Source organism: Ciconia boyciana, chromosome 1 (assembly GCF_034638445.1).
Source record: "Ciconia boyciana chromosome 1, ASM3463844v1, whole genome shotgun sequence".
NCBI lineage: Eukaryota > Metazoa > Chordata > Aves > Ciconiiformes > Ciconiidae > Ciconia > Ciconia boyciana.
This window is the reverse complement of record NC_132934.1, coordinates 60,563,716-60,588,880: the sequence shown is the minus strand read 5'-3', so window position 1 is coordinate 60,588,880 and position 25,165 is coordinate 60,563,716. Positions and strand designations below refer to the sequence as shown.

Below are 25,165 nucleotides of genomic sequence, written 5' to 3'. Positions count from 1 at the left end.
GAAATAGTCTTCCTGTTTATCATACTCACCTCTGGACAAGGATACAGGGGCCTGTTTCTGAGTAAACAATTTCCTCCAATAAATAATATACTACATATGGCACAGAGCTAAAAGCTGAAAAATTTCTGGTATTTGGGAGGAGGGAGGGTGGGGAAAAGAGGTTTAAGAAGGAACACGAGACACTAGTCGAGGGACCACACTATGTGGAAAATTATAGCACTTGCAGTAATGAATACCTTAAATGCACTGGTGAAGAGGATCAGTCCAAGAGGAAATAAAACAGCCAAGTGACCCCTGGGGCACTTAAGTAGCCTTCATGTACAGTGCTTCAACAGCCACAAAATACAGGGCCCTCCCTTAGCATCCCACAGGGCAAAAATCAGAAACCCAGAGAAGTGTGGGAAGACAAGAGCAGCAGTTCCTGTGCAAGAGCCTCAGTATTGCAAAGGATCGTGCTGGGGGTAAGGGCAGGATGAGTTCTTAAGCCCTTTTTTTTACTTCTCTAAGTATGAAGAGCAGCACCTGTCCCTTTTTTATTTTTTCTTTTTTTTTCTTTTCTTTTTTTTCCTAAGGGGGTGGAGGATTAAGGATTTAGTTGGTTATTTCCTTAGAGGATCAAGATAAAAAGGAGACTTCAATAAGTCTGTTTCCATCCTCTCTACAGACAGTATATTTTCAATAGAATTAAGCAGCTGTCCTGCTTTTCCCCCACTGTGTAACAGTTTGCAGCTTTACAGAGAAGCACAGAAATAGAGGATTCCACAATATCAGACAGAACTCCTAGGTGGCACTTTAAGAGATCCCAGATTATCACAGGAAGGTTTTAATGGAAGAGAGAAGTTCGACTAGACCTGGTGGCAAACAGCCAATGACCCTTATCAGTATGTTGCCTTTAACACCTTTACTTTGGAACAAGCACCCTGCAGCAGTCATATGCATCATCCAGCTAGGCTGGAGTTCTGATGCTAATAAAATATACCTCCCAGAAGCCTGATGTGAGATAGTCTGACTTTCCAATAGCCCCCTTCTGTGGCTCTCATCCTAATTCCTCATAGTTAGAGATTGATTCAAACTCTGCAGTTTTAAGTTCCTTCCAAAACTCTTTAAAGGCATCTGTTATTTTAACTCTGGAAAGTCTATTTTTGTTATCAGTATGAATATCTAGTCTACATCCCACATGCATTGTAAATTGCAGCTATCTCTTGAGTTTCCCAGCGTATTCTGGTTTGCTCTTTTTCTGTTTGACTGGGAGGCCAACAGGATGGGAATCATGTATTTACTCATGTTTTGTTCTGAGGATTCTCCTGACACCAAATAATTAGGGGACTATAAAGCTAGGACTAATAAACCCTTGTGTTATAGAACCCTACATCCCTCTGTGTTGTGTGATTTAGCAGGAGCCTGCTGGAGTGGCACTGCCATCTTGATCCCAAGGAGAGTTGTCCTTTCCAACTGACTGACTCTTTTGAAAGAACAACAAGCAAAGTGGGAAGCATGTCCTAACTGGCCTTTATTCCTGTGCTGTGTTTAAATTGGTTGAAGAAATGGTATGGATTGAAAAAAGCAGACAGCACCTGTGTATTTGGCTGGATGGGAAACAAAGCTTTCACTAGTACCGGAAAATTTTCAAGCCAATAGATTCCTTCCTGTCAGTGCGAGATCTCGTGTTTGTTTCTGAATGCCCTTTACTCATACCGATTTCCTCCAGTACTAATGGCTGTTGGAAGAGGTAGGGTAAAGGAAAGCACTGGGTCTTTCCCTCCTGTCTCAGAAACTGTTTTCCTGTTTGTCTTTATGCAGTATGGTAGCTTGGGCCATTGACGTAAACTTTGTCCTTTGTGCTGTTCAAAGCTCCCCTCTTCTTAATTTGACAACATTGCCTACACACATCCTGACTAGGCAGCCTTTTGACAGAAGGACAGGAGAGCAAACAGAACAGGGTCCTAGGGTGACAGTTGTCTTGGCACACCTGGGGGTTCACACTTTTGTGCAGACTCTGTATTTGTTCATCAAGGGGTCAGCACATGGCAGGGTTCCTTCCAGCATATATTCCTCAATATACATGTGGACCAACAAGGAAAAGTCAACTGAAGTTGTTATTGAAAGAGTATTGTGGTGGTGCTTTGAGGCAGCACCATCAGGTTACACTGTAGAAAAATATGGAAAAGGCAGTTCTTGTTCCAAAAAGTACCCAGAGTCCTGAATGGGAGGGAAGGAATTCAAAGGAGTTTTCCAAGGGGAGCTGCTTAGCCCACTTGGACTTCCTTCTCTGATGAAATCCATCAGAGCTCACAGCAGCCATCTTAACTTGGGCAATTAGAACTGAAATGTTGATGCATGTTGTTTCCCCTCTGAATTTTGGACTATATCTCTTGATACTATTTTTTCCTCATGAGAAGATCTCCACTAGAGTTGCTGCAACAGCTGTACTGTCATAAACATACTGAAATTCAGTAATGTGGACAACCAGTGTACACTGGAATCAACAGAGCTATAATGGTTAAAATAATAAAAAACCCCTCATTCCTGTATTCCCAGAGTAATTTCCCTTGGCAAAGACCAAGCACTGAATGGAACTATACACTCATGAGCTAGCTACATGTTTGCCTGCCAATTTAATAGCAAGAGCGAGCAGGATCTCTGTTCCTTTCACCCAGAAAAGGAAAACAACATTTTAGTGAGATTTCACTATAATGATAGTGGTTTCAGCCCCATTTTGGATTTAGAATGTCTTGGCAGCAAAGCTACAGCTGACAGGACCAGGCAATGCCAGTCTGCTTTCTGTAGAGGCAGTAATGCTTCAGCTATTCAAGGTTGTATTCTTCCCTGCCCTGTTTGGAAGGTGGCAGGGGAATCCTTACTTGTCTTGGTGCATTTTCACTAAAATCCCTTACCAGAAAATGTTACTGCAAACTGTGGCAATGAGAATGTAATCTGTGGCTGTTTTGCATAGTTGGATAATTTGTTGGTTTTGTTTTTAAGCCAATTTGTGACTCTCTGAGGCTAGCACTGCTCCAAACCTTATTAATAGCAGTCCTTGTCATTTTAGGGGTTTTATCTTTTCATTATTATTCATACATGCTCATTTCTGGATTTGCTAATATGCACTTGCACTTCCTCAGCTTCCTTGCGTGTGGAAGGAAGCAGTGGAAGGAACAGTGTGCACCAATAGCATGGTTTTGTTAGCTGGGGTTCTGCTTATCCCACAGAACATTAGAAGCGGAGATGAAACTATACATTGGTAAGCCACACCTCTGATTTTTCTCAGGGGAAAAAAGCCATGTAACTATTCTTAGTTGGTATATTAAGTGTGAAATTAAGCAGTTCCAAGGGGATGAACAACTGCTATTCAGAGGGAGTGCCTTTGTGCTTCTGTCTTCTTCTCAGAGCTACAACAGTTCAGTATTCTTGACTCAAAGTCGTTTCCCTTGGGGTAGTGGAAAATCACAGCAGAGCAAGGCTGCTAAAAATCCAGGCTTAGACGTGTGCCTCGTGTGCGTGTGTGTACATCTTGCAGTTCAGTGATGACCCTGACGACTTCTTGAACTTTTAATGTCAATGCAGCTGTCTGTTCATGGTGCTAATTAACCCAAAAGCTGATTCCTCCCTCCCCCTCGTTATCCATTCTGTGAATGAGATGTGAAAACAAGAAGACGACTTTTCCCGTGCCCTTAGGGCTGTCTGAGCCTGGCAGCAGTGACCCTGCTTGAGTAGAACTGAAAGAGCTGCTGCGCAATGGCCCATACTCCTTTTTAATGGGTTATTAAAATTCCACCTTCTCCCCCTCCCTCCAGTCCTGTTACAGTTTGGAGTGAAGGCACTTAGGGGAAAACAGCTGCAGGAATAACTTTCCCTCTTTTCTTTCGGAAAGGCAGAGACAGCTGTTCAGTTCGTTAAGTCTAGGGATTCCACCACTACTTATTTAGGGCCTGATCCCGCTCCGGTTAAAATCAGTGGAAAGATTCCCACTGGGTTCAACAGGCAGTCGAAGGAAGCAGCTTCAGGAAGCAGGCTGCAATCAAACAATACTGCTTCAAAATGTTGGAAATGGCTAGAGAGTAGGAAGGGATTTGTCACCGAGTTGACTTGCTGACTTGCCTGCAGTCTCAAAGTACAAGCACTCAGCAGGCCAATGTTTTACTTGAGGAACAGGTTAAATGAGTGTGTTTGTGGTATCCTAAGTCACTTTTTAAAGATAGCTCTAGTATGTCTACGTTCATTTACAGTCTGCAGTGTTGACAGACTTTTATTGGCACAGTGAATTAAAGAACTGATCTCTGATGTTGAATGCTTATTTTAGTTTAGATACTCTTTGAGATCATAGGGGATAATGGCTTACTTTTTGAAATGATGCCAGTTCTCAGCACCTGCAGCTCTCATTGGTATGAATTTACTTGCTGCTTCTGAAAAATGAGGAGAAAAATGGAATTTACTCTTGCTTCTGTCATTAGAGATTGTTGTTGTCACCTCTGATTTATACAGTGAAAGAGGAGTCTAGAAACTTGCTGGAGAGGGTCAGAATTTCTGTTCCATAGAGAATTTTGAAATGGTGGAAATTTATTCAATCTGAAATGTGAGGGGGAAATGAAAATATCAGGGTCTTCAGCATGGAATTTTCTGGAAAAAGTGATTCTGGTGCATCTGAATCTAATGTTTTGAAGGGTTAATTCAAAATGTCCATTTTGAATGAGGGTGTCATTTCACATCAACTTTTAGACTTCAAGTGCAGTTGAAGAGAAATACTGATTCAGGATGAAAATAGGTCTCGGCTTTTCTGAGAAGAAAAATAAAAAACAATTTTGCTGAAACTGATTCTTTCCTTCAAAATTTGTGACTTAAGTAAAACCATGTTTCCTGACAGGAAAAAGTACTTCCAGAAACATTTCTACCAGTCCTGTCCCTGATGGTTTAACAGTAACAGCCTCCCCTTCTGGATGTGCTGATTTTGATCAGGTTACATGCTACCTCTCAAGCTGGGAGACATTCCAGTTCATTAGTCCTCTAGGGTTTATAGTTAGCTTTTTCTGAATGCTGAGAATTCCCTTTAAAACACAAATCTACGTACTCTTTGCTTGCTCCAGTCCTTGGCAGTGGGCAGTTCTCCTTGGGTTTGCTGCATTAATGAACAAACAAGTTTGTGATTGTGCTGCTGCCACTGGACTGAGACAAAGTATTTCCTCTTGTGTTTCTGTTAGTTCCCTCCCTGTCAATGTTTAAACATGCTTACACCTGTGTTCCAGGTGCGAGCTTAACTGGAGCCCTGAAAAGCTGGCTCTTGGGAGGGTGGTTCATTACTTTGCCAAAATAGTCCTATTACAGCAATGTCTCAGGAGACCTACACAGGCAGGAAGCAGTGAGGCTCGGTGTATACCGTGGAAATGATTACCCTTATCTGTAAACATTCAGCAGTGCAGTGACCAGAGAATTTCTGCCTCCCAAAACAGTTAATGGGCCTTAGAGCATTCAGAAATAGCAATCACTGTGCCAGGGCGACTGTGAAATGACTATTCAACCATGTCTTGAGACCTTTTGTTTTTTTCCTAAAAAGTTACAAGGACACCTAAGAAGTGATACCAGAATGCAGGCTTACCTCCCCCAAATCGGAACTTTATGAAAGTTTTTGGTAAGAATATTTTACGAAGCTCTCAAACTCCAGTAGCACAGATGAGCTAACTGACTGGTAGGTTCACTTTAAGTAAATCTCCATCAGATTAATATGCTCAGACTTGAGAATTTCCATATAAAAACCATTAATTAGCAATACTGCTAGGAATAAAACAGTATGAGTTAGTCTTGGATTTGCATAAATATCTGTTGTGCAAAAAAAAAAGTCAACAATTGGTGGTAGACAGGCACTGTTAACCATTCACTGTGTTCTCTGTGCTTACAGAAGTCTAGCTAAGAGTCATATCTCATTAATATTTCATTGGGAGAGCCAGGATGCATATGAGCATCCAAGTAATGACACACAAGTTCTGGAAATGTATTTTGATTATGGCCTATTGAGCTGTTAATGAACATGAAATTTTGATGAAAAGTTTGTATGACGGAAGTTTGGGTAATAAAAGGACAAGATGGTTATACTGTTTCTCTCTCCACTGTAGTTTCTATGGAAAAACTTAGGCCAGTCTGTCAGTAGGATGGTCAGGGAGTTTCTGAGAAAACTGTTTGAAGAACAAAGGTAACTGGCCAGTGTCTGCCTACCCTTTCTGCTGTCAGTGCTCTGTGTCATTGCACAAGGAAAATCTTGTGTCTTCAGAGCTAGAGGATGTACAGTATGCAGTATGTATGTTACTCATGTAAAGAGTTGTTGCTTATAGATGTTCTTAGACTTCCAGGTCTTCTCATTCCCTCTTTCATGAGATGTCTCATATCACTCTCCTTTTGTTTTTTACCTTACTCCCACAACCAGTCAACACTGAGTTCTTCTAGCCTTTGATGTCCCTTTGAAGGTCCAAAATGAAGGATGATGTTTTGGAACACAGTTGTGACAGGGCACTACATGGGATCCTGGAAAGTTCTGGATAGGAGGGCAAATTGGTCAGTGTGAGATTTGCCCTGGTATTGTCCTGACCTTGACCTGTAGTCAGGAATTGACTGGGAATTGGGGTACATGAGGCTGATTCAGGGCTCAGGGAGGTTTTCCACTTGCTTTAATGAACACTGAATCAGGATCCGAGTGTTACACCTAAGTCTTTATGTGGTGCTCAGACTCCGCAGTAAAATTCTTCATGTAGCTAAGCTCAGTTAAATAGTATTAATGACTGTGGTTACATAATAGACATTAATAAAATGGGCAATTAGTAAATTCCTTAAGCATTATGATAAACCAGGACTGTGTCATGGACACGTCCAGTGTATGTGAACAGTCTGCAGAGGCTGTCAGCTTCTGAACAATTTATAATGGCTCAAGAATGGTGGGGAAAGGTACTGGCTTCTCACAGGAGAAATTGTTTGAATGCAGGTTTAATTCCAGGGTCAGGCAGGCCTAATGCTAGGTCCTGTCAGGTCCAGTGCAAATAGGAACAGCAGCGCAGCACATATAGGCCTGACCTCGTTAAATATGTATACCTCTTTGGTGTGGACAGCTGCTTAGCCTATCAGTTTAATGCAAGTTTTCTAATGCAGGAAGGAATTTGCAGGCCCACCCAGTACCCTTGAAATCTATACATGTTCCCAAACGGTTCTTCCTCTCTAGCTCCTACGTGCAAAATTGAGTGTAAACCATGTGATCAGTGGAGTGCAGCCTCCTTGCAGAATGCTGGCACCCGGCCCAGCTGGGTGAGGTGCTGAAGCAAGGAGAGTCCTCTGAAGTAAGTTGCTGAAGCAGGGAGTGTCCAGGCCTGTGGCTTTTGATACTCCCTGTTTTGAAAGGTTTACATGGGCTGTCAGAGCTGCCCTATTTCTAATGCGCAGAAGAAAACTGCTTTCAGATGTCCTCTTTAGCAGGACTCTCCTTTCTCCTTCTCCTGTTGGACTACTTGGATGTGAGGTCCCAGTGCGTTCATGGATTGCTCGGTGGGTTAAGGAAGACTAATAAATAGACAGATGTGGCTCAAGAATTTTCTATTGCCTCCTTGAGAAATACAGTGATGAATTATTACGCTTTTTAACTCTGGATATCTCACAGAGGAAATCTAGCACTAAGGAGCAAAGACATGCTAGTTGTATGTATCTGGCTTTGCAGATGTCTCACTATTACATGAAATGCGAAGTAGCATCTACTAGGTTCAAGCCCTGGACATTCACTGTATATATGGTTGAGTGCTGGATCAGAGCATCTTTCCCCCCTTCCTCTTATGATGTATGCGAGCAGTCTCTTGGCTGCTTGGTGAAGATAGTGGTTTTGTTCTGAGAACCAGATATCAAGCTGCAACACAACAGCTTGCGGAAGGAATGACCATATCCTAGTAGAGCAATTTATCTACAGCTTTGCAGGCTAAGGACTTTTCTTTCTCAGCAGAACTGAAACTTCCTGGGAAATTTGCAGTCAAAAAGAAAAAATGGAACAGAAGGGTGCGTCTACACTGCCTCTTCAGCCTCAAATCTCCTCACTGTGTACCCATTTTGATGTACATGTAAAAGCAATATCATTTGAATACTTGCAGCAACAGACATTGCATTTGAGGACTGTGTATTACCCTTGCTTAGGATCAACAGTACTTTATTCTTTAAGCGGTGCCCATGGTCTCAAGGGAGTAAAAGTCTGCCCCATGTGAACCAGAATGGGATTTCTGTGATAGTAGTAGGTTCTTTAAAATACCACTCAATCCATTTTAGTGACTCTAGCACTCTTTCTTGTAGTTTATTATCATGATCTGTGGAAATGGAAGATCAGCCTCATTGGCAACTGTATCACTAAATCTCAGGTGAAGGACATGTTTTCTCCTTGCAGAGGCGGCTCCCCTAACTGTACTTCTTTAGGCAATTCATCTCTCATCATATGCTCCAATTTGCTTTCCATGTTACTGCTCACTTGATGGGTTGGGAAATGATCAATGCCAGATGCACATTCCTTTCAGGCAGTAAATGCTCCTGCAGCAGTAAGCCATGTGCACCAGCTCCTTGTTTCATTAAAATCACATATGGTTTCCATTTGCCCCTAATTGGTCTCGCTTCAGCTCTGCCATATTCTCCAAGTGGAACGCTTAGACCTGTGGCTCCTTCAAACAATTCCAAAGAGCTATGAGAAACCAGAGTCTTGTCTGTCTCAGCCTTGTCTTCCCCTCGTCCTGTATGTACTGTGTCTAGAAGTACTTGATCTGGAAGTGAGGACTGAGTTAAATCTTACTGCACAAATCTTACATAGACCAAAAGAAAATGGAAAAGGTGTTTTGAGCTGAGCATTGCCTGACCAGCTTTGAGTCATATGCTTGTTATTTTTATCCACTGTTGTAAGCTGGCTTTGGAAGTGCTTTTGTGTGTTGGTTTTGACAACCATCTTTCCAACACTGCTAACCTTGGCTGAAAGCAGTTCTTTCTTTGGCAGTTGTCAGTGGCACAAAATGAGGCAAAATGCACTCTGCTGAAAACACCCTTGGAGAGAGGTGAAAGGTGCCTCTCTACTGTACTCTGTTCATGAGGCACTCCCCCTCCCTCCACTTGCATCACTTTTCCTTCCTTTACTTTGATACTTGCCTGCTGCCTTTCGCCTCTAGCCTGAATTCAGCTTTCAGTAACTAGTTAAAAAATATTTAGGTGGAAAGTTAAAAAAAAGCCTGCCAAAAAGGAGACAGAGAAATGGCTAGTTGGCAGGAATGACATTGGTTTCTCTTTTTATTTTACCAGAGGTTTCTCACAGCTGTAGGCATGCTCAGTATGTAGTCTGCAGTGTCTCTGTTTGCTTACATCTGTAACAAACCTAGAATGTTTTGTTGACGCAAGCTGTGAGACTAATTTAGCGATGTGTGTAACTCTTGTGACTCAACTCTGCCTGTTCTACCTAATCTCTTGGGCCTACCTGGCTTCCCTGAGTTTAGTAGCTGTAATAGCTAGTAACAACTTTTTTTTTTTTTTTCCCCTTCCTTTAGCTTCTCTGTGTTTATCACAAGGTATTTCCTGAACCTAGTCTCCCTTGGCCTGAAACATACCATCTACACATGGATCTAAAAGGTTCTACTTGTAAATCGATATAAATGCATTTTAGATCCCTCCTTTCTTCCTCCTCCTTTCTGTCTTTCCTCCGTCCTCCAAACAGACTGTCTGTGTATGATGAGAAAGCAAGGGAACTAACATCAGGAGTTAGATGGAGGGGCAGTGCTGGGCAGCTGAAGAGTCTTCAACCAAATTGCATGTAAGAACCTGAATTAAATGTCTAGAAGAGAATTTGCAGTTTCTTATCTAACTGAGACCTCTCCTTTCTCTCTGATTCCAATGTGTTTCAAAGGGAGTTTGGGCTTCCATAGGGTGAGATGCACCATATGGGGAAGGAGAAAAATGCTTCTTGCTACTGCTGCCATCAGAAAAATTGTACCCAGTTAATAAGCTACAGGTGAAATGCCAAGCACAAACCAAGTTCTGCTTGCTTTATGCAACCTTTCATCTTTAATTTGAGGTCTTGTTGGGAGGATTAACTTTCTCCCAAGTAAAGCCCTTCTAGAGCAGTTTATACTTGTTGAAGTGATGGGAGCTCTGATGCAATCATAGTCTTGTATGAAAGAGTTGTATCACTCCTTATTTTGCAGTGTTGGAAATCAAGTAGTAGAGTGTGTTGTGCAAACAGACTCTCAGTGGCAAGGAAGTCTGCAGGTATGGGAAACCGGGTTAATATTTAGGAACTGCAATTGTGATAAGTTGTTTTAGACAGAGCTTGAGACTGGGTGAAGCCATTTAATCGCCTTCCACTTTTCTGGGTGGCCTTCAAACAGCCTTGCTATGCCACAGACAGGGGAGGTTTTTTGGATCTGCAAAATGAAGGCCAAAAGTAAACATCATAGTTCTGGTTAGAAAATGGGAAGGAAAGTTATCTGGTTGTCTTGCCTTCCTGTTTTTATTTAGACTTTTATTGTTAGTCAAAATGTTCCAACATGCTTGCTGAAGTAAGCACAAGTCCTTTCCAATGTGATATTTATGTGCCAACTGTCTGACTGGTAGAGGTGATTGGTGTCAAGAAGATGGTGCTCTTTCTCAGTCAGTGTTCCTCAGAGTGCTTTGAAAAGGCAAGAGGTCAAGATTTAGACTGCCAATAATGGGAGCTAGTTTGTTGGTGAGGGGTATGAGAGGAAGGCAGCCAGCAGTGAACTTCTTACTTCGCTACCTTTTCTTGCGTTCTCGATGAGGTTCTCTGGTGATGCTGTGTGGCAGCACAGCTGGATTTGGCTTCTTCCAAGACAAAGCAAAAGAGGTTTGCTTTGCTGTTGTGGCTTTGGCTAGAGGTCATGATGGATCGAGACAAGAGAAAGCTCCTCTATTGTGTTTTTTCATCCTTCTTGCGCTTTGCAAGGAGCCTTCAAATTCAATACTCTAATTTGTAAAAGAATTCTATTTTGGTTATGTAAGAGGAGGTGACTTCCAGTACAGACAGATCATCAAACAGACTGGAGACTTATATCAGATCATCAAACAGACTGAAGAGTTTTTTCCCTCTTCATGAATCCCCTGCTGTCATCAGCATTTCCCTCTCTGTTCTGCTTTGCTGTGTAAGTGGAAGAATGGGTGAGAGGCTGCTTTCTTGTCCCCTTTCCAAAGCAGGCCCCACCCACTTGTTTCTCATACAAGCCTACAGCCACCAGGCAATTTAATGGAGCTTCCCAAGAGGCTGCATATAGCTGGGCCAGACTTCCAGTCCAAAGGACACAATCCACTTGTAGTTATGGTCCTCTGTTATTAGGGAGGCCAAGAGTGTTGGTAATAATTGCTAACAGATCAGCCAGGGGGGTTGGAAAAGGAATGCAGCTCATGAGAGAGAGTGAGCAAGACAGATTCAGCAATTCTGTCTTTTTAGTAGCACCATCAGCACCAACGCTAGAAAAGCTATGAGTAAAAGCATTCTGCCTTGAGCAGGTTAGGAGACACCCCCAGAAATGCCAGAATAAACTAATACCTCAGTAGTGTGCTAGGTGTGCTCAGGAGACTTAAACATACCAGCTGCCTTAGCGCTGCATGATGTGAGCCCTCCAGCATGTACCAGCACAGTAAGGAGTTTTTGTGAGACAGGCTGAATGAGAGAGCTGCTAGTAAAGTTGATAAAAAGTTCTCAGTAAATTTCTCTTGGAAATGAGCCCTTGTATAGTCTTTGGATGAATAAAATGGCAACCGTCCTCCTTGGCATGTCCTGTGTCTAGTGTTAAGGCAGCATTTCCAAGTGCACCATTCTGTTGGAGGTTGTTTTTGCTGTCCAGTTCCTGGTGTAGTCAGTGGCATCAGAATAGAGAGCGCCTTTCTTCAGCCTCCTGGTCACATTGCTGCTCCCCATATATTTTATTTTGCCACTATTTGGATATCAAAGAATGGACTGGAAGAATAACTTGTCCCCTGTGTCTCTATTAGTAAACAACATGAATCCTCCACATCCTTCACTTACTTAAATGCAGTGAGCATGCATCTCAGCCAAACCTCTCACTTAAAAATACTCATATTGCACACCAATAAAATAAATCCTTGAAACAATAATGAGAAGTGTAGCATTTGTTACTCTCCTGAGCTGTTCATGATAATTGGTCACAAGGTAAATGGGTTTGGAGCAAGTCCTGGTCTCTAAAGGGTGTGTACCTCCACTTAAAATACTGTTTATGGATTACAACCAGCCCACTTGCATGAAGGCATCTGGTTCTCATGGTGCAGTTGGGCATGCAACTGGGACTCGTGGTGTTAGGTTGTGCATGTACCACTGCCCTCTCGTTAACGTCAGGTGAGATTTGTGATAGTGTCACCATCTAGTGGCTGTCCCTGATAAAGGACACAGGCTTGATTGAACTAAGACAGTCGATGCCTTTGCTTTTCAGTTGGGAAAAAGAGCTACTACATATGTAGTAGCTAGTGTGTGCCTGGATGAAATGACTTGGTAATTACAAGTCTTTTCACCATGTTGTTTCCTCAGCTTGGCAAATGCTTGTCTTCATCTCACATGTTCAGTTCCCTCACATGGGTCATTGCCTGTTTGTCTACTCCTTGCCTCATGAAAAGAATGCCCTCTGCTATCTCAGCTGTAAAGCCAGTGTCCTCTTCTGCTTCTTATTGTACCTTTAGGCCTATTCTTCCTATGAATCCTTGAGAAAATGGCCACAGGGTAAGGGATAAAGTTAAAGAATACTTGAGTTAGATATGTGTGTATTCAGGCAAGTAAAAGTGCGTGTAAAACCTTTTTCTCCTATGCCCATTCTGATTTGTTTGCCTTTTATAAGACCTCATCCAGTGACATCTGGAAAAAGATGTAAGCGATTTCTGTGTGTATTTGTGTGTATACATGCACATGCAGACAGTTTGTACCACTCTAGAGATGCCAGTGAAATACAAACCTTTAGCTGCTTGCACTATACTAGTCCTGTGGCAAATCTGAGCCATCTCTGTTTTCCTAAACACTAAGCTAGTTTACATTAAAAAAAAAAAAAAAAAGGCAAGGGAAAAGAGATAAATACATTAATCATTTGTGATACATTGTTAGGTGTATTTCTTGAGTCCTCAAACATAGCAGGTTGTTATTTTCTTAATTTTTTTTTTTTTACAATATCAACTAAATATCTGGTTTTCTTTCTCTCTCTGTTCTCTCCCTCATTTTTTTAATCATGTCAAATGTTGAGAAGCAGCGCATATGTTTTCTCCTCTTTGAATCACGGTATGGCTGCCATGCTTATCTTATCAAGATTTATATCCTCATCTAATTTAACTTTTCATAAATAATTACAAATCACTCATGAGACCTTGCCAACTGCTCCAGTCCCACAAAGTGACCCGACCTGAAACCCCAAAGTACTGAGAAACATTAATCTCAGAGTATTTTCATAGGCAGTACTTCAAAGGAATTGTGGTTTAAAAATATGCAGCTATTTTGGTGACCACTTGTGTGGGATAAAGTTTCCCATCAGTAATAGCAGAACTGTAATATAGCTTCAGGGAGAAGGAAGGAGTTCAGGGGAGCAGTCACAGCACTTTTTGCCTCATTCTGCTCAAGCAGTAGGAGTCCCCAGAAGTAAACAGTTGACTTCGTTAATGTAACACGGACTGAATTTACAGCAGAAATACTGTAAATTTCTGATGCTTTGCAGAGGGTGAAAAATTCCTCTGGCAAGTATGCATGGCCCCTGCTCAGTTAGGAACAATGTTCTTTATCCTCTGACCAGGTGTGAAGAGTGGTCCAGCAGTATAACTGGTGAGCAGCGGTTTGAAGGAGCAAAGACAGGAACTGGGAAACATGTGGCTGCAGATCTGCAGCTTGGAGCTCTGTTCTGGGCAGATTTACAAGTGGCTCTCATGCGTGGAGGCTTAGGGTGATGAAGCTGGACATGCAAGAGCAAACTCTGAGCAGTCCTGTCCATCCAGCATTTCTCTCCAGTTACCCGGATGCATCTAATCCTCAGGGGGTGGGAATTTAGCCTCACAAAATGCAGGGGGTAGACTTAAGTTGGAGTATCCTCTGCTCTTTGGCTAACAGCTTGACTCTTCCTTCAATATGGGAAAAATGAGGCAGGGTGGGTTGTTTGTTCATTCCTGGCTTTTTGGTAAAGGAAGGAACTTACCTAGAAAAGTTACCATTTGGGTGATAAAGGCAACTTCTCTGAGATACAGAGGGCTTTGACCCATTTACAAAGGGCTTGAAGTGATGGCCCACACTAAGGTTTTTCAAGGTTTTTACTAGGTGAATTTGCTAGGATGGTTGTTCTTCTCTAACTTTACTGGGGAACAATAATATGAAAATACAGGTCCTTCCACCTCCTTGCAAGGGTAGCATTAGTTGAAACTGGGATGCTGTTATGTGCTAGTGTAGATGCTCATTTTGAATCTTTGGTTGTATGGTGAAGCTGTTGATTAGTCCATAAATCAAAGTTAGTTTCTTTCTGAAGTGGCTGTGCTACTCTAACTAGAAGTTAAAGGGCTGCCAAGCTAGCAGCAAAGTACATGAAGAAAACGGGTTTTTAGATATTTTGTCAGCAATTGGGAAAGTGCCTGTTATCTTTTATGCTAACCATGTTCTGATTTGGAAACCCTAGTGTTTTGCAATATTGCCTTTTAGTATATTTCTTATAATTGTCAATAAGATCTAAAATTTCATTGTTGATTTCAGATGTGTTGGGCAAACACCAGGTTTTTCAATTTCAGTGTATTAGATATGCAATAGATTAAGATAAGACTTTTGACAACTTTTGCTATAGACTCCAGCATTAGTGAAGTGCCCTAGAATTCACAAAGCCATAAAGAAATTGTGTTCTTTCTCATTGACCCTTAGGCAGTCTGGTTTTTGTAGCTTCACTGATGGTGGTGGTGGTGGTTGGGGGCAACAAATAGAAGAACTTAGTTCTTTAAAGATCTTTGCAGTCCTCAAGGACATGGTTCAGTAGAGCTACTAAATTTTGAAGAAGTGAGTAAATTGAAGTCTGAACAATTTGTTAAATAGAAGAATCAATAAAATTGTACTGGCTTTTACTGCCATTGGATAATAGAAGTTTGAAAAAAAGATTAAGAATTAAGTTTTACACTCAATGAATGAAGGTTTTGTTGGTCCATTGAATCAAAGCCAGCAGGACTGTCTTACCTAGTTTAAAATTTATTTGACAAGTCTGGCTGAAGCACAGGGTATAAATCAGAGCAGAGTGAGTTTGTCTTCATTTCACACCATCCTCATGGAACAAGTTCCAGGAACTGGTGTGTATAACCAGACCTGTCTCTTCCTTTAAATCTGTTCTTCAGATTATTCAGAAAGCCGGGACAAGCTTTTTGCCTCATTAATTTGGTCTAGGTAGTGAACAAAAACTTAGCCTCCTCTTTTTCCCATTTCTTCCAGTGGGCTTCTACAGCTGTTTGAAACCTAAATGAGCTATGAAGCAACAAGGTGCTTGTTTGATGTCCTATATACCTAGCAAAATGGATCCCTGAACTTTGTCGCTGCTTTTAGATAGTGCTGTAATGCAAATAATAACTCGTTGGGTTTTCCTGGTTGCAAAGGAGTACCTCCACCTCTTTGTCTCCCTTCCATGCCTTCCTGCTTTTTAAGGAATTGTTTTCTGTGATGCATTAATACGATACATTCAGCAAAACACAGATGAAATGCTGCTAAAGATTGCTGTGAAAGCAGTACCTCTGTCCTGTGCAGGGAGGTATGATCAGGACCTTCATAAGCTCAGAGGAAATGATGCATGTGGTCCATTTTAGTTGCTGGATTTCAGTATTTTCAGTCTGCAACCATTGGGCCATGTATTCAGCAGAGGTGCGTTGTTTGCAATGGTGTACTGATACAAGCTTTACGCAAATGTATGCGATACCTCCTGTCACACAAAAAAGAGGTTTCTGGGGGATTTCTATATAACTACGACATTGTCAGTTGTGTTACAAGTATGTTGCATTCTTTGGATTATTCTGCTGGAATAATATTCATAGCCCTTGTAATGAGAAGCTTGATGAATAAGATTTTAGGTAAGATTTGCATGGTTATATCGTAGTTTTGATGTTTCTCTTGATTACGGAATTTTGAGTTCCTTGTTTAATTTTTTTTGTCCTGTTGTTTGTATGCATGGCGTTTGGGGTACAGGGTTTTCTAACAGTCATCCTTATTCTTCCCAGGACTGGTCTCCAATCTTGTTTTCTGCAGCCCTTGTAAAAATTAATCCACTTCCAGTGCTTGTATAATGCGATTACGATCTAGAGGAGTGGATTTTAGCCGAATAATGCCTGCCCTGTCACTAAGCTTTGCTCCTCTACTGAGATGAGCAGGTGATTGTAGAACTTTTTCAAAGAGGATCGATGGAACAGTAGGGTTTTTTTGTGGAATGCCCCAAAAATAGATGAACGGGAGAACTCTTCATTAAGCACTGACTGTAAACTACCCACTAGATCCATCTGCGGGACCTCAAAAACCTTATCTATGATGGCTTGGGCTCAGTTGGCATTGCTGTGCTGCGTCTGTGATACAATGGAGGTATCTGTGTCAGGCTGGATGTTGCGTGCACACACGCACACACGCTGCCCCTTAGTATCCATGAAGAAATTAAGTGCAGTGTTCATGAGGTCTGATGGGTCAGCTTTTAGTTTGTCTTCCAGGTGGCCCCTGGCTGGCCTGGCAGCTTTCACTGTGGGCTTGATGGTTGCTGAACAATCTGGTTTTGCACAGTAGTCATTTGTTCAAGGGAGCCATTTGTTGGGAGTTTTGTGGTATCTGAAAGGTGGCAGCTGTAGTGAAGTCCCCAGATATGGGATATTCCAGTGTGCTGTACTGTATTGTTGTGGCTATTGTGAAAGAGAAGCTGCATCGGGCATACAAAGAACAATTTAAAAGTAGTATCTTGTTGAACATCATTCCCTATGTTGAGAGTTAAGACATTAAATACGAACTTCATCGCAGTGGCTTGATGCAAAGATTTTAACCTGTCTTGGTCCCAGCTATAGTCTGCTTTGCAGATTGCAGTGATATTTCAACATAAATAATGCTTATTCTTATTCTTCACACAGAACTGGATTTCCTCTAAATAAATGCTTGCTTTGGCATCCCATTTTACATGCCTTCATTGTGTGTGAGATTTAAAATAAATTGAGAGGAAGGCTGGCCTGGAGTTTTGGTTTATTTTACAGAATAACTTATCTAAGTGGCTTTTTTGAAGTGGAGGGTCTAGCCTAAATGTTGTGTAAAGTTGTTCATAATTTGTTGTGTTTCTCCTCTCTTATGACAGTGATCCGAGCTAAAGTTGTGGGGAAGAAGCTCATGAAAGATGGACCATTTGGAACGATGCGATACACAGTCAAGCAGATGAAGGTATGTTTGCAGACATTTCACAGAGGCTTGTAGATATGATAATGATTCTAATTAACATGTAATAATGAACAGAGTTTGCATACTTAAAATAACAGCACCTCAACTTTTCATATTGGTCAGCCAGAATGGAAGGTAACCAGCAATTGGTAGAAATTTGCCTGGAGAACGGAAAGGAGCAGGAAGAGGTCATGCCTGACATACAATGCTGAATACCTGAATTCTTCCTTTATTTTAAAAATTTCTGGTAGTAAAAGATGCCAGATGGGCTTCTCTAGATACTGGAGTCCTGTTTGTGTTCAACATACACAGTGTTAGCCTGTGGAAATGCAAGCTTTTCCATGCAGCACTTTCATTAAATTCAAGATGTGGTGGTGGTAGGGGGTCTGCCAGCCTTGGGAGAGTGGTCTTTCATCTCTTCTTCCCTTGCATTCTTTGTGACCACCAGTTAGAATGATGGCATTTTTTCTGTGTACAGAACAAATGCAACTCGTATAGTGAAGTCTTTATATAAAGCTAAACCAAACACTGTAGCTTTCAAATATCATCAGCTCAGAAGAGCTATAAAGTATTGACTCTGAGGTGAAAAGAGGTAGCTCTCCTACACCAGTTGCTTGGGTTCTCTAGTTCCTCTCTTCGTAGCTCTAATTCTTTGCTGCACAAACTGCACTCAACCTGCTGCTTTGGACCTAGTTTTTTTTCTTAAACTGACCTCTTGTTATGTAATGCTAAAAATCAGCCCTAGATTGTTTTTTTTGGCTATGCCATTCCAGTCATAAGACTGGTTTATGTCTTTAAAAAAAAAAAAGGGGAATGGAAAAGCTTGGCAGAGACTGCAGAAATCTGAAACATATTAGACAAAGTAAAGGTTCAGAAAAAAACAAGTCACTTGCTTGCCTTGTAACAGTAACTCTCTTTATAAGGCAGTTTATAGCTAAGCACGAAAGCTGGGAGGAGACGCAAAGCCTGTTTCATAAGCTGTCGCAAAACCACACACGTAGCCAAATCTGGTCCTGGCATGGCTCTTCCACTAGAGTGGAATGCTTGCATTTTGAATAAGAGGGCGTGAGGTGCTGGGCTTACTAATTTCCTTAATCTTAAAAATTTCTTTTTAAGTTAAGTAACCTGTGTTTTTAAAAAAGGCAACTGGCTATGTTGTCAACAGTGAGACAATGCTGCCACTCTTTTTTTTTTTTATTTATTATTTCTTTTTTTTGGATGGCTGTCCCTGGCCTCATCCGGCTTGCAGCACTCTGTGCAGTTCTTGTCCAGCTTTGTTACTCTCCAGCTCAGCCCAGTGTACCCCATTTCACAAAACTACTCAATGTCCACATGCTGCAGTGGCTTCATCAAGTCTTTTTTTTCTGATTTTTGTCCATGTCTGTCCAGGACCCCTACTTTTTCTCCCACTCAGTTCCAAGAGTTTGGTGCTTCCTTTCTAACATACGACCATGAACAGAGTCCAGTGGTGATCTAGAATAACAGTAGTTCCCAAAATGAATTATTACCTTTAACCAACCATAACATTAGTGTGTCTCCTAATTAATGATACAGCCTGCCCCGTTGTCAGCCAGTGAACTGCAGTGTCAGAGATCTCTGGAACAGAATTAAGCATTCCTCCTCTGACCTGGGAGTTTGCAGTAGTGCCCCTGCTATGAATAGAAAAGGCTTCTATGTGTCTTCTGGCATGGGCAGGAGCATAAGCCCAGGCAAGGTGAGCATGTTGAGTGGAGCAGCAGCCACTCTACCATCACAATTGACACCATCGTGTCAATCTTTAAATAAGATGCCTGAGCCTGTCCTGGCTGTTTTCGTTGGGTTATTCTGCAGCACAGGGCCAGGGTGTTTATAGCAGATACTGCAGTAATCTGCAAAGTCCTTATGCCGAGACCACAAGAGAACAATTGCCTTTTTGCAGGAGCAGTTCCACAGTGTTTTGTTAGGAAGCTACGTGTCCAAAAAAAGCAAGAGTGATTTTAAAGGGGAGATCGTGTGTTGGTCAAACTGCCTCTCTGTCTGCTACGTAGATGGTGGGCTGGTGAGATGTTGCATTGCACATTTAACTGTGACCTTTGGCAGGAAGGAACCTGAAGCAAAGTGCTCAGTAGAACTGGAATGTCCGGAGGACATAGTTCTTGATAAACAAACAAACAAACCAAGTGTCTTCTCTGAAACCCTGCTGTCTTTCTGCTGAGCTTAGAGACTTCAGTATAAAGAGGGATTCAGCTCTATGCAGTGAGGAAGCTCAGAGTGATGCAGCAAATCTCTCCCTTGCTCACCCCAATGAAAGCTGACTGTCCTCCTGCTGAAAAGAAAACTAAGGAGGCCTATGGCTCTGCACAGCTGCATGGGAACAACTCTGAAGATAAAACTAACATGTCAGTGTTTTTTGGCCACCTATAAACCCGTCTGCACCTGCAGATGAAAAATAAACAAGCCATTTAGTCTATCAATGTGTACTGAATTGCCTGTGAAAAGCATTGAGAGCCTTAAAAGGCAACAAACAATCTTTGTATTTCTTTCATGGGTTCCTTGGAGTTTGCTGTGGCTGATGCTTGCTCTCACTAAGACTCCTGAACTCGTTGCTGAATTTCACAACTAAACCAGCTTGGGGCCTGGACTGGAGCACAAGGTCAGCCCACAGGCACAGAACAGTGCCAGGCTTTCTAGCATTCAGGTTTGTTGTCTGAAAAGGCCTTGTGCTTTTTGAGGAAAGCACCCTCTGCCTTCCCCCACTGCTTTCTCAAATAATTTAAGAATATTTCAAGGTCATGTGTCAGAAATCTGCACAGAACTGATCTAACCCCTGCATGTTCTGTGGTGCTGCAGTGCATTCTGAGAATGACTCAAACCTATTTCAGGAAACTGCAAAGGAAACAAGGAGATAAGATATTTCTACTCCATGTACACCAACAGTCCTGGTTGACCATGGCAGCACTTTGCACAGGCTGCCAGAAACAAGGAAGCTTTCCTTGGTTTGTTGCTAATCTGTAAAATGAGTCTAAGGGGTGAAACCTGATAGTCCCAAGAGGAAAGAAGTGGGGTGGGATTAATTTAGTTTAATTTTAGACGGACTAAAATGAGGTGTTGAGTCTTTCCTGCTCTCTTGATTGTCAATGGAGAGAGACAGGAATCCCCAAAGTGTAATTCAGCCCACCGGTTGTAGACAGCTATTTTAGGATGGACTGAGTTGCTCTGGAGGTGCCTGTCCTTGGCGTTTGACTAGAGAGGATGCCTAATTCATGTGAAGCACCTAAATTTTACATAGCTGAAGGTTAGGCAAGATGACTCCAAGCCTTGGTATCTAGTGCAACCTCACATGGGAGGGATAGAGGGAGGAACATTGTATTACAGGGTGAAGTTAATCGTGCAGCAGGAACCACCACAGGATTTGCATGTGCGTTTCTGAGGCAGTATGGGGGCTGCTAAGGGGAATGCTGACACAGCTGGAAATAGAGTAGCACTAGCAGGCACCACCATGTGATGCTTGCTAATACTTTGTTCCCTGTCATTATGCTTCTGAAAATACACATTTGTGGCGACAGGAGGACTCCAAGGGTAGCAGTTAGGAGAGAGGCTAGCTTTATGGTTGGTTTTCTTCTGACTGGTCTAATAGCACTTCCAGGATATTTTGTGTATCCAAAAATAATGCTTAAGGTATTGTTTTATTTGTTTTGAAAGAGGCCATCTGTAGAAGATTCCCCCTTGCCAAATTTTCTTTTTCCTCCCCTGAGAACCAAGGTCATGGTGAATTTTCTTTAGTCATCAGAGGATGAGGCAGGCCCTGACTGCCCCCAGCACTAGGTCAATTAGCGTAACAGTTGCTAGCATTGATAAGGGTCACTGAGGGGTGAGATGAAGTGCTTTTTGAGAGGCTGAGCATGCTTCCTTCAGCAACCCTGACAGTGCTGTCCCTGATGGTAATGTGAAAAGGAAATTAGGTGCAGGAGTCAAAAAACAAACCCCAGTTCAACATCACTAGTTACTTTGTAGGGAGACCTGTTGAGCTTGATAGTGCAGAAGATGCGAGGAGTGACAACTTGTATGGGTCCTGTAGGAAGGGCCTGAGCACCTTCTCAAAGGAATGATTAGTCTAGCTTGTAGCCCCTTCTGCAAGGGGGAGAATGAGCTCAAAGTGTGCCCATGCACATGTAGACTTTATAGCACAGATATTTAATTAGCCCAGTGCTACTTGGAGCTTAGCACTCTGAGTTACAGATCACTTGTACTGCACATGCACAGCATACAGCTCTCTGCAGTGTAGATATTACACTGCCTGGAGAGACTGGGCAGCCCCAGCTGTTATCTTAGCTAGTCTTATCTGCTTAGATACTGTTATCATAGCTTCTTGGTGTGACGCCCACTAGAATGGGGTCTGAACACATGATCTTTATTCTATGTGCCTTTCCTTACAGTACTATTGTGAAGCAAGGCAGAACTGTTCTAGAGAGGAGGAACAAAAGTGTACTGAGGACTGAATAACTCATCCAAGGACAGACAGGATGCTTGTGCCAGAACCTAGATCTCCAGCTATCTTGAGCATAATTGGAAAATCTGAGTAGATTGTCCCATACCAAGAAAATTGCAGCGATGAAGTAGAGGTTAGGCAAGGTTCAGTTGTTCCATATTCATTGAAGGACTTTGCTCACTTATGGACACAACGGTGTACTCCAAACATGATCTGTGAGCTTTTGTTGATACAGTATGATTAATTTAAAAAAATGCTTTCCTTGCGGATTTGCTGGGTGTAGAAGGAAGGCTGGAAAATGCAAGCCCTTAGCATGTCTCTTGCTGTACACAGCAGTGCTGTTACTGAGTTGTGATACTGTTGTAAGATTATGCTGATTGGGGTAATATAAGGAGAAAAAAAGACACTGGCAGACATTTTGTGGATGCCCAGAAGATAGTTTGACCTCTCAAAGTAGCAGAATTAGTAGTAAATTTTTTGGTTTTTTATATGCAGTATCTGGGCCTAGCATAAAATCCGTTAAATCAACAGACATCCTTTCACTGACTTCACAGAGGTATAAATCAGGCCCCTAACACCAGAAAGAATAGCACAGATGAATTCTCTAGAAGAAAATGGGTTGTCGTTTTTAAAGGGGGGAGGGGAATAGTGAAAGATGAACAAACGGGGACACATACCCTGGGATAATAGGGGACTTCAAGAAATAGAATACAGCATGGAGGACAATGCCACTGCTCAGGTGGCACAGCAGCAAGGATCTATGTCTCTGAGACTGGGATTTTTTTTCCTCTTTTACCTCATTTTAATATTTACAGTTAAACTGAATGTGAATGTGCTCCCTGTCAGTAAAGCTGACAGAGACAAGGGTAGGCTGGGAAATGCTTTGAAACTGTGATTCTCTCTGACTCCTATTGTTTTCATTTAATTTTTAAACATTGGTCGTTCATACAGTTGGTGGGGAAGAAAGAGAGACTGAATACTTTGAAAAGATAACCAAATTTTAAGGATGAGATTTGAAGGAAAATAATCCTCAATGTTTCAAAATTAGGATATGTTTTATTGGGTCCAATGTACACATGCAGTAGTTGTTTCATTACTATGCACAGACTTCATTATGCTACTAACAGGCGTGCATGAGTTTCCCTAAATTGCAGTGGTAAGGTCAGGTCAGATAGGGACACATGCTAATTTCTGACTGAATCCAACTGCCAGTTTATCTTCTGTGGGTTCATATTTCAATTAAACTGAACTGTATGTTGGCTTCCACTTAAGAAAGATTGTGAAAAAGGAGAAGGAGCATAGAGGAATTATGCATACATGATATTTTCTTCATGGTGCTCATCAGTACCAGGCTAATTTTAGGAGATGGGGTAGAATTCTATTTCTGCATTCATTTAGTTAGAGAAACATTAAATCCTTGCTGAGGTCAGCAGAAGTTGTGTATGCTAGGCGTTTGAGAAGGAAGTGTCTGGCTTGATGACTTAGATCAAGCGCCAAAGGTTTGAAACTCTTACGGCAGCAACACTGGAAAATAGGGTCATTGTTTAAAATAAAAATCCCTTAGTTCCGAAGAAGTTGTTTAAATCACACGAAGGAGAAAGATTCCAAACTTGAAGTAATTTAATTTCTCCCTAATTATGAGATATATGAAAAAAAAAAAAATTCAGGATGTTGGCAGAGCTTCTAATGTTGGCGCTTTGCTCACTTAGTTCCACTGGAACTAATATGAGTGGAGAAAAGTGGTCCCTGTGCTGAATTGCAATGGCTTGTTAACAGGTGGGTATTCTCTACCAGCAGATCTGGTGGGGAGGCTTGGATCAGAGTCCAGCTAGTGCCATTAGTCCTTCACCCTTGTAAAGACTAGAAGTTCACTGCTTGCCACCACAGTCTAGGAACATAGATTGTAAAGAATCTAAATGAAAAGTCGTCATCTTAAAATGACTTAAAGCATTTTTATTTGTTTCTCTAGATGTACAGGGGCTTCCAGATAATGCCACATGTTCAGTACATCTACACAGAAGCCTCTGAGAGTCTTTGTGGAGTCAAGTTGGAGGTCAACAAGTACCAGTATCTGATTACAGGTAAAGGACAGCGTACTTCTTCGCAATCAAAACCTCTTCTGTTCTATCCATACACCTGCTAAGGACATGGACAGCTGCGTAGACAGCTCTATACGCAGCTTCCCAAGTGTTAAGATGGCCAATAGTATTTTGGTGTTCAGTATTCTCTAATGCTGAGAGTAATTTCACTCTCTAGATTTCCCTCTCGTTCCTAAAGTATCTCTTATACCCAGCCATGTTGTGACAAATACGCTGTATGACAGTCCACAGCTGTCAATTCATACCTGAGCTGGCATGTCTGTCACAGGGAACTAGTTGCTACTCAGCTGCACCAGAAATGAAAGATCCCTTTTGGAATGAGCTGGAGAAATGCAGGCTGCTGAGATGGGGGGATGCAAGGAGATAGAGATGTGGCAGTTGCCAAGTCTTGTTTCTAGTGAAGGTGTCAATTCACTTAGTTTTGCTCTGTTGTTGAGAGGAGCTTGACAGCATTACTCACCTGCATATTCTTGCTGGTGCTTACAGCTGGCACAACACTCGAACTTACAGAAGTGCTGTAATCTTGCTGGCCAGAGATTCCTGAACTAGTTAATAAAAAGAAAGCAGTTGCTGAGCAGTGACTGAAGCCAAACATATTGAGAGCATTAGCAATCTCTGGAAATGAGAAAAGTGCTTGAGCTGAGAAGTGCTAACTTGTAACCATGTCTCTGTTTTCAAGGCCGCGTGTATGAAGGGAAGGTTTACACTGGCCTTTGCAATTGGTATGAGAAATGGGACCGGCTGACTCTGTCCCAGCGTAAAGGACTGAATCATCGTTATCATCTGGGCTGTGGATGCAAGGTATGTGGGTCTCTAATTAGGTGGTGTTAAGACATTCAAACCCTAGAATTCTGTTTCCCTTGGCTGGTGATACCAATGATGCTGGTGAACAGCCAGGAAGAGAAATGGAGGACAACAACTTTTACAGGGAAAAAGTAAAGCTCACCTTTAGTGTTGAGACCAGAGAAGAGACAATCAAATAAAAATACAGAATCTATGCCTTTTTAATGCCCTGTTGGAGTTAATTGGGGTTGGGGAAGGCTTTCAGAATCCGTGCAGAATCATTTGCAGGTGAATAAAATCAGGCACCAGAGGCTTGGCAAGGTATGTCCAGCTTTTTTCCTGTGTAAACATTCTGAGTACTTAAAACCTCACTGCCTGGCACTGGCACTAAGATTTTTGCTCATGGCCCCAGGCCTGCAA

General features: G+C 42.0%; 2 protein-coding genes across 2 annotated transcripts in view; one reads left to right on the top strand and one right to left on the bottom strand.

Moving 5' to 3' along the window:
* SYN3 (synapsin III) overlaps positions 1-25,165 on the bottom strand; it is a 206,733-nt gene that overhangs the window by 103,752 nt on the left and 77,816 nt on the right. The gene's annotated exons all lie outside the window — the stretch shown is intronic.
* TIMP3 (TIMP metallopeptidase inhibitor 3) overlaps positions 1-25,165 on the top strand; it is a 41,917-nt gene that overhangs the window by 11,920 nt on the left and 4,832 nt on the right. The window contains exons 2-4 of the mRNA XM_072870307.1: positions 17,316-17,398; positions 23,833-23,944; positions 24,642-24,763. Of these exons, the coding sequence (XP_072726408.1) occupies positions 17,316-17,398; positions 23,833-23,944; positions 24,642-24,763 (317 nt within the window). The remainder of the gene's footprint in view (positions 1-17,315; positions 17,399-23,832; positions 23,945-24,641; positions 24,764-25,165) is intronic.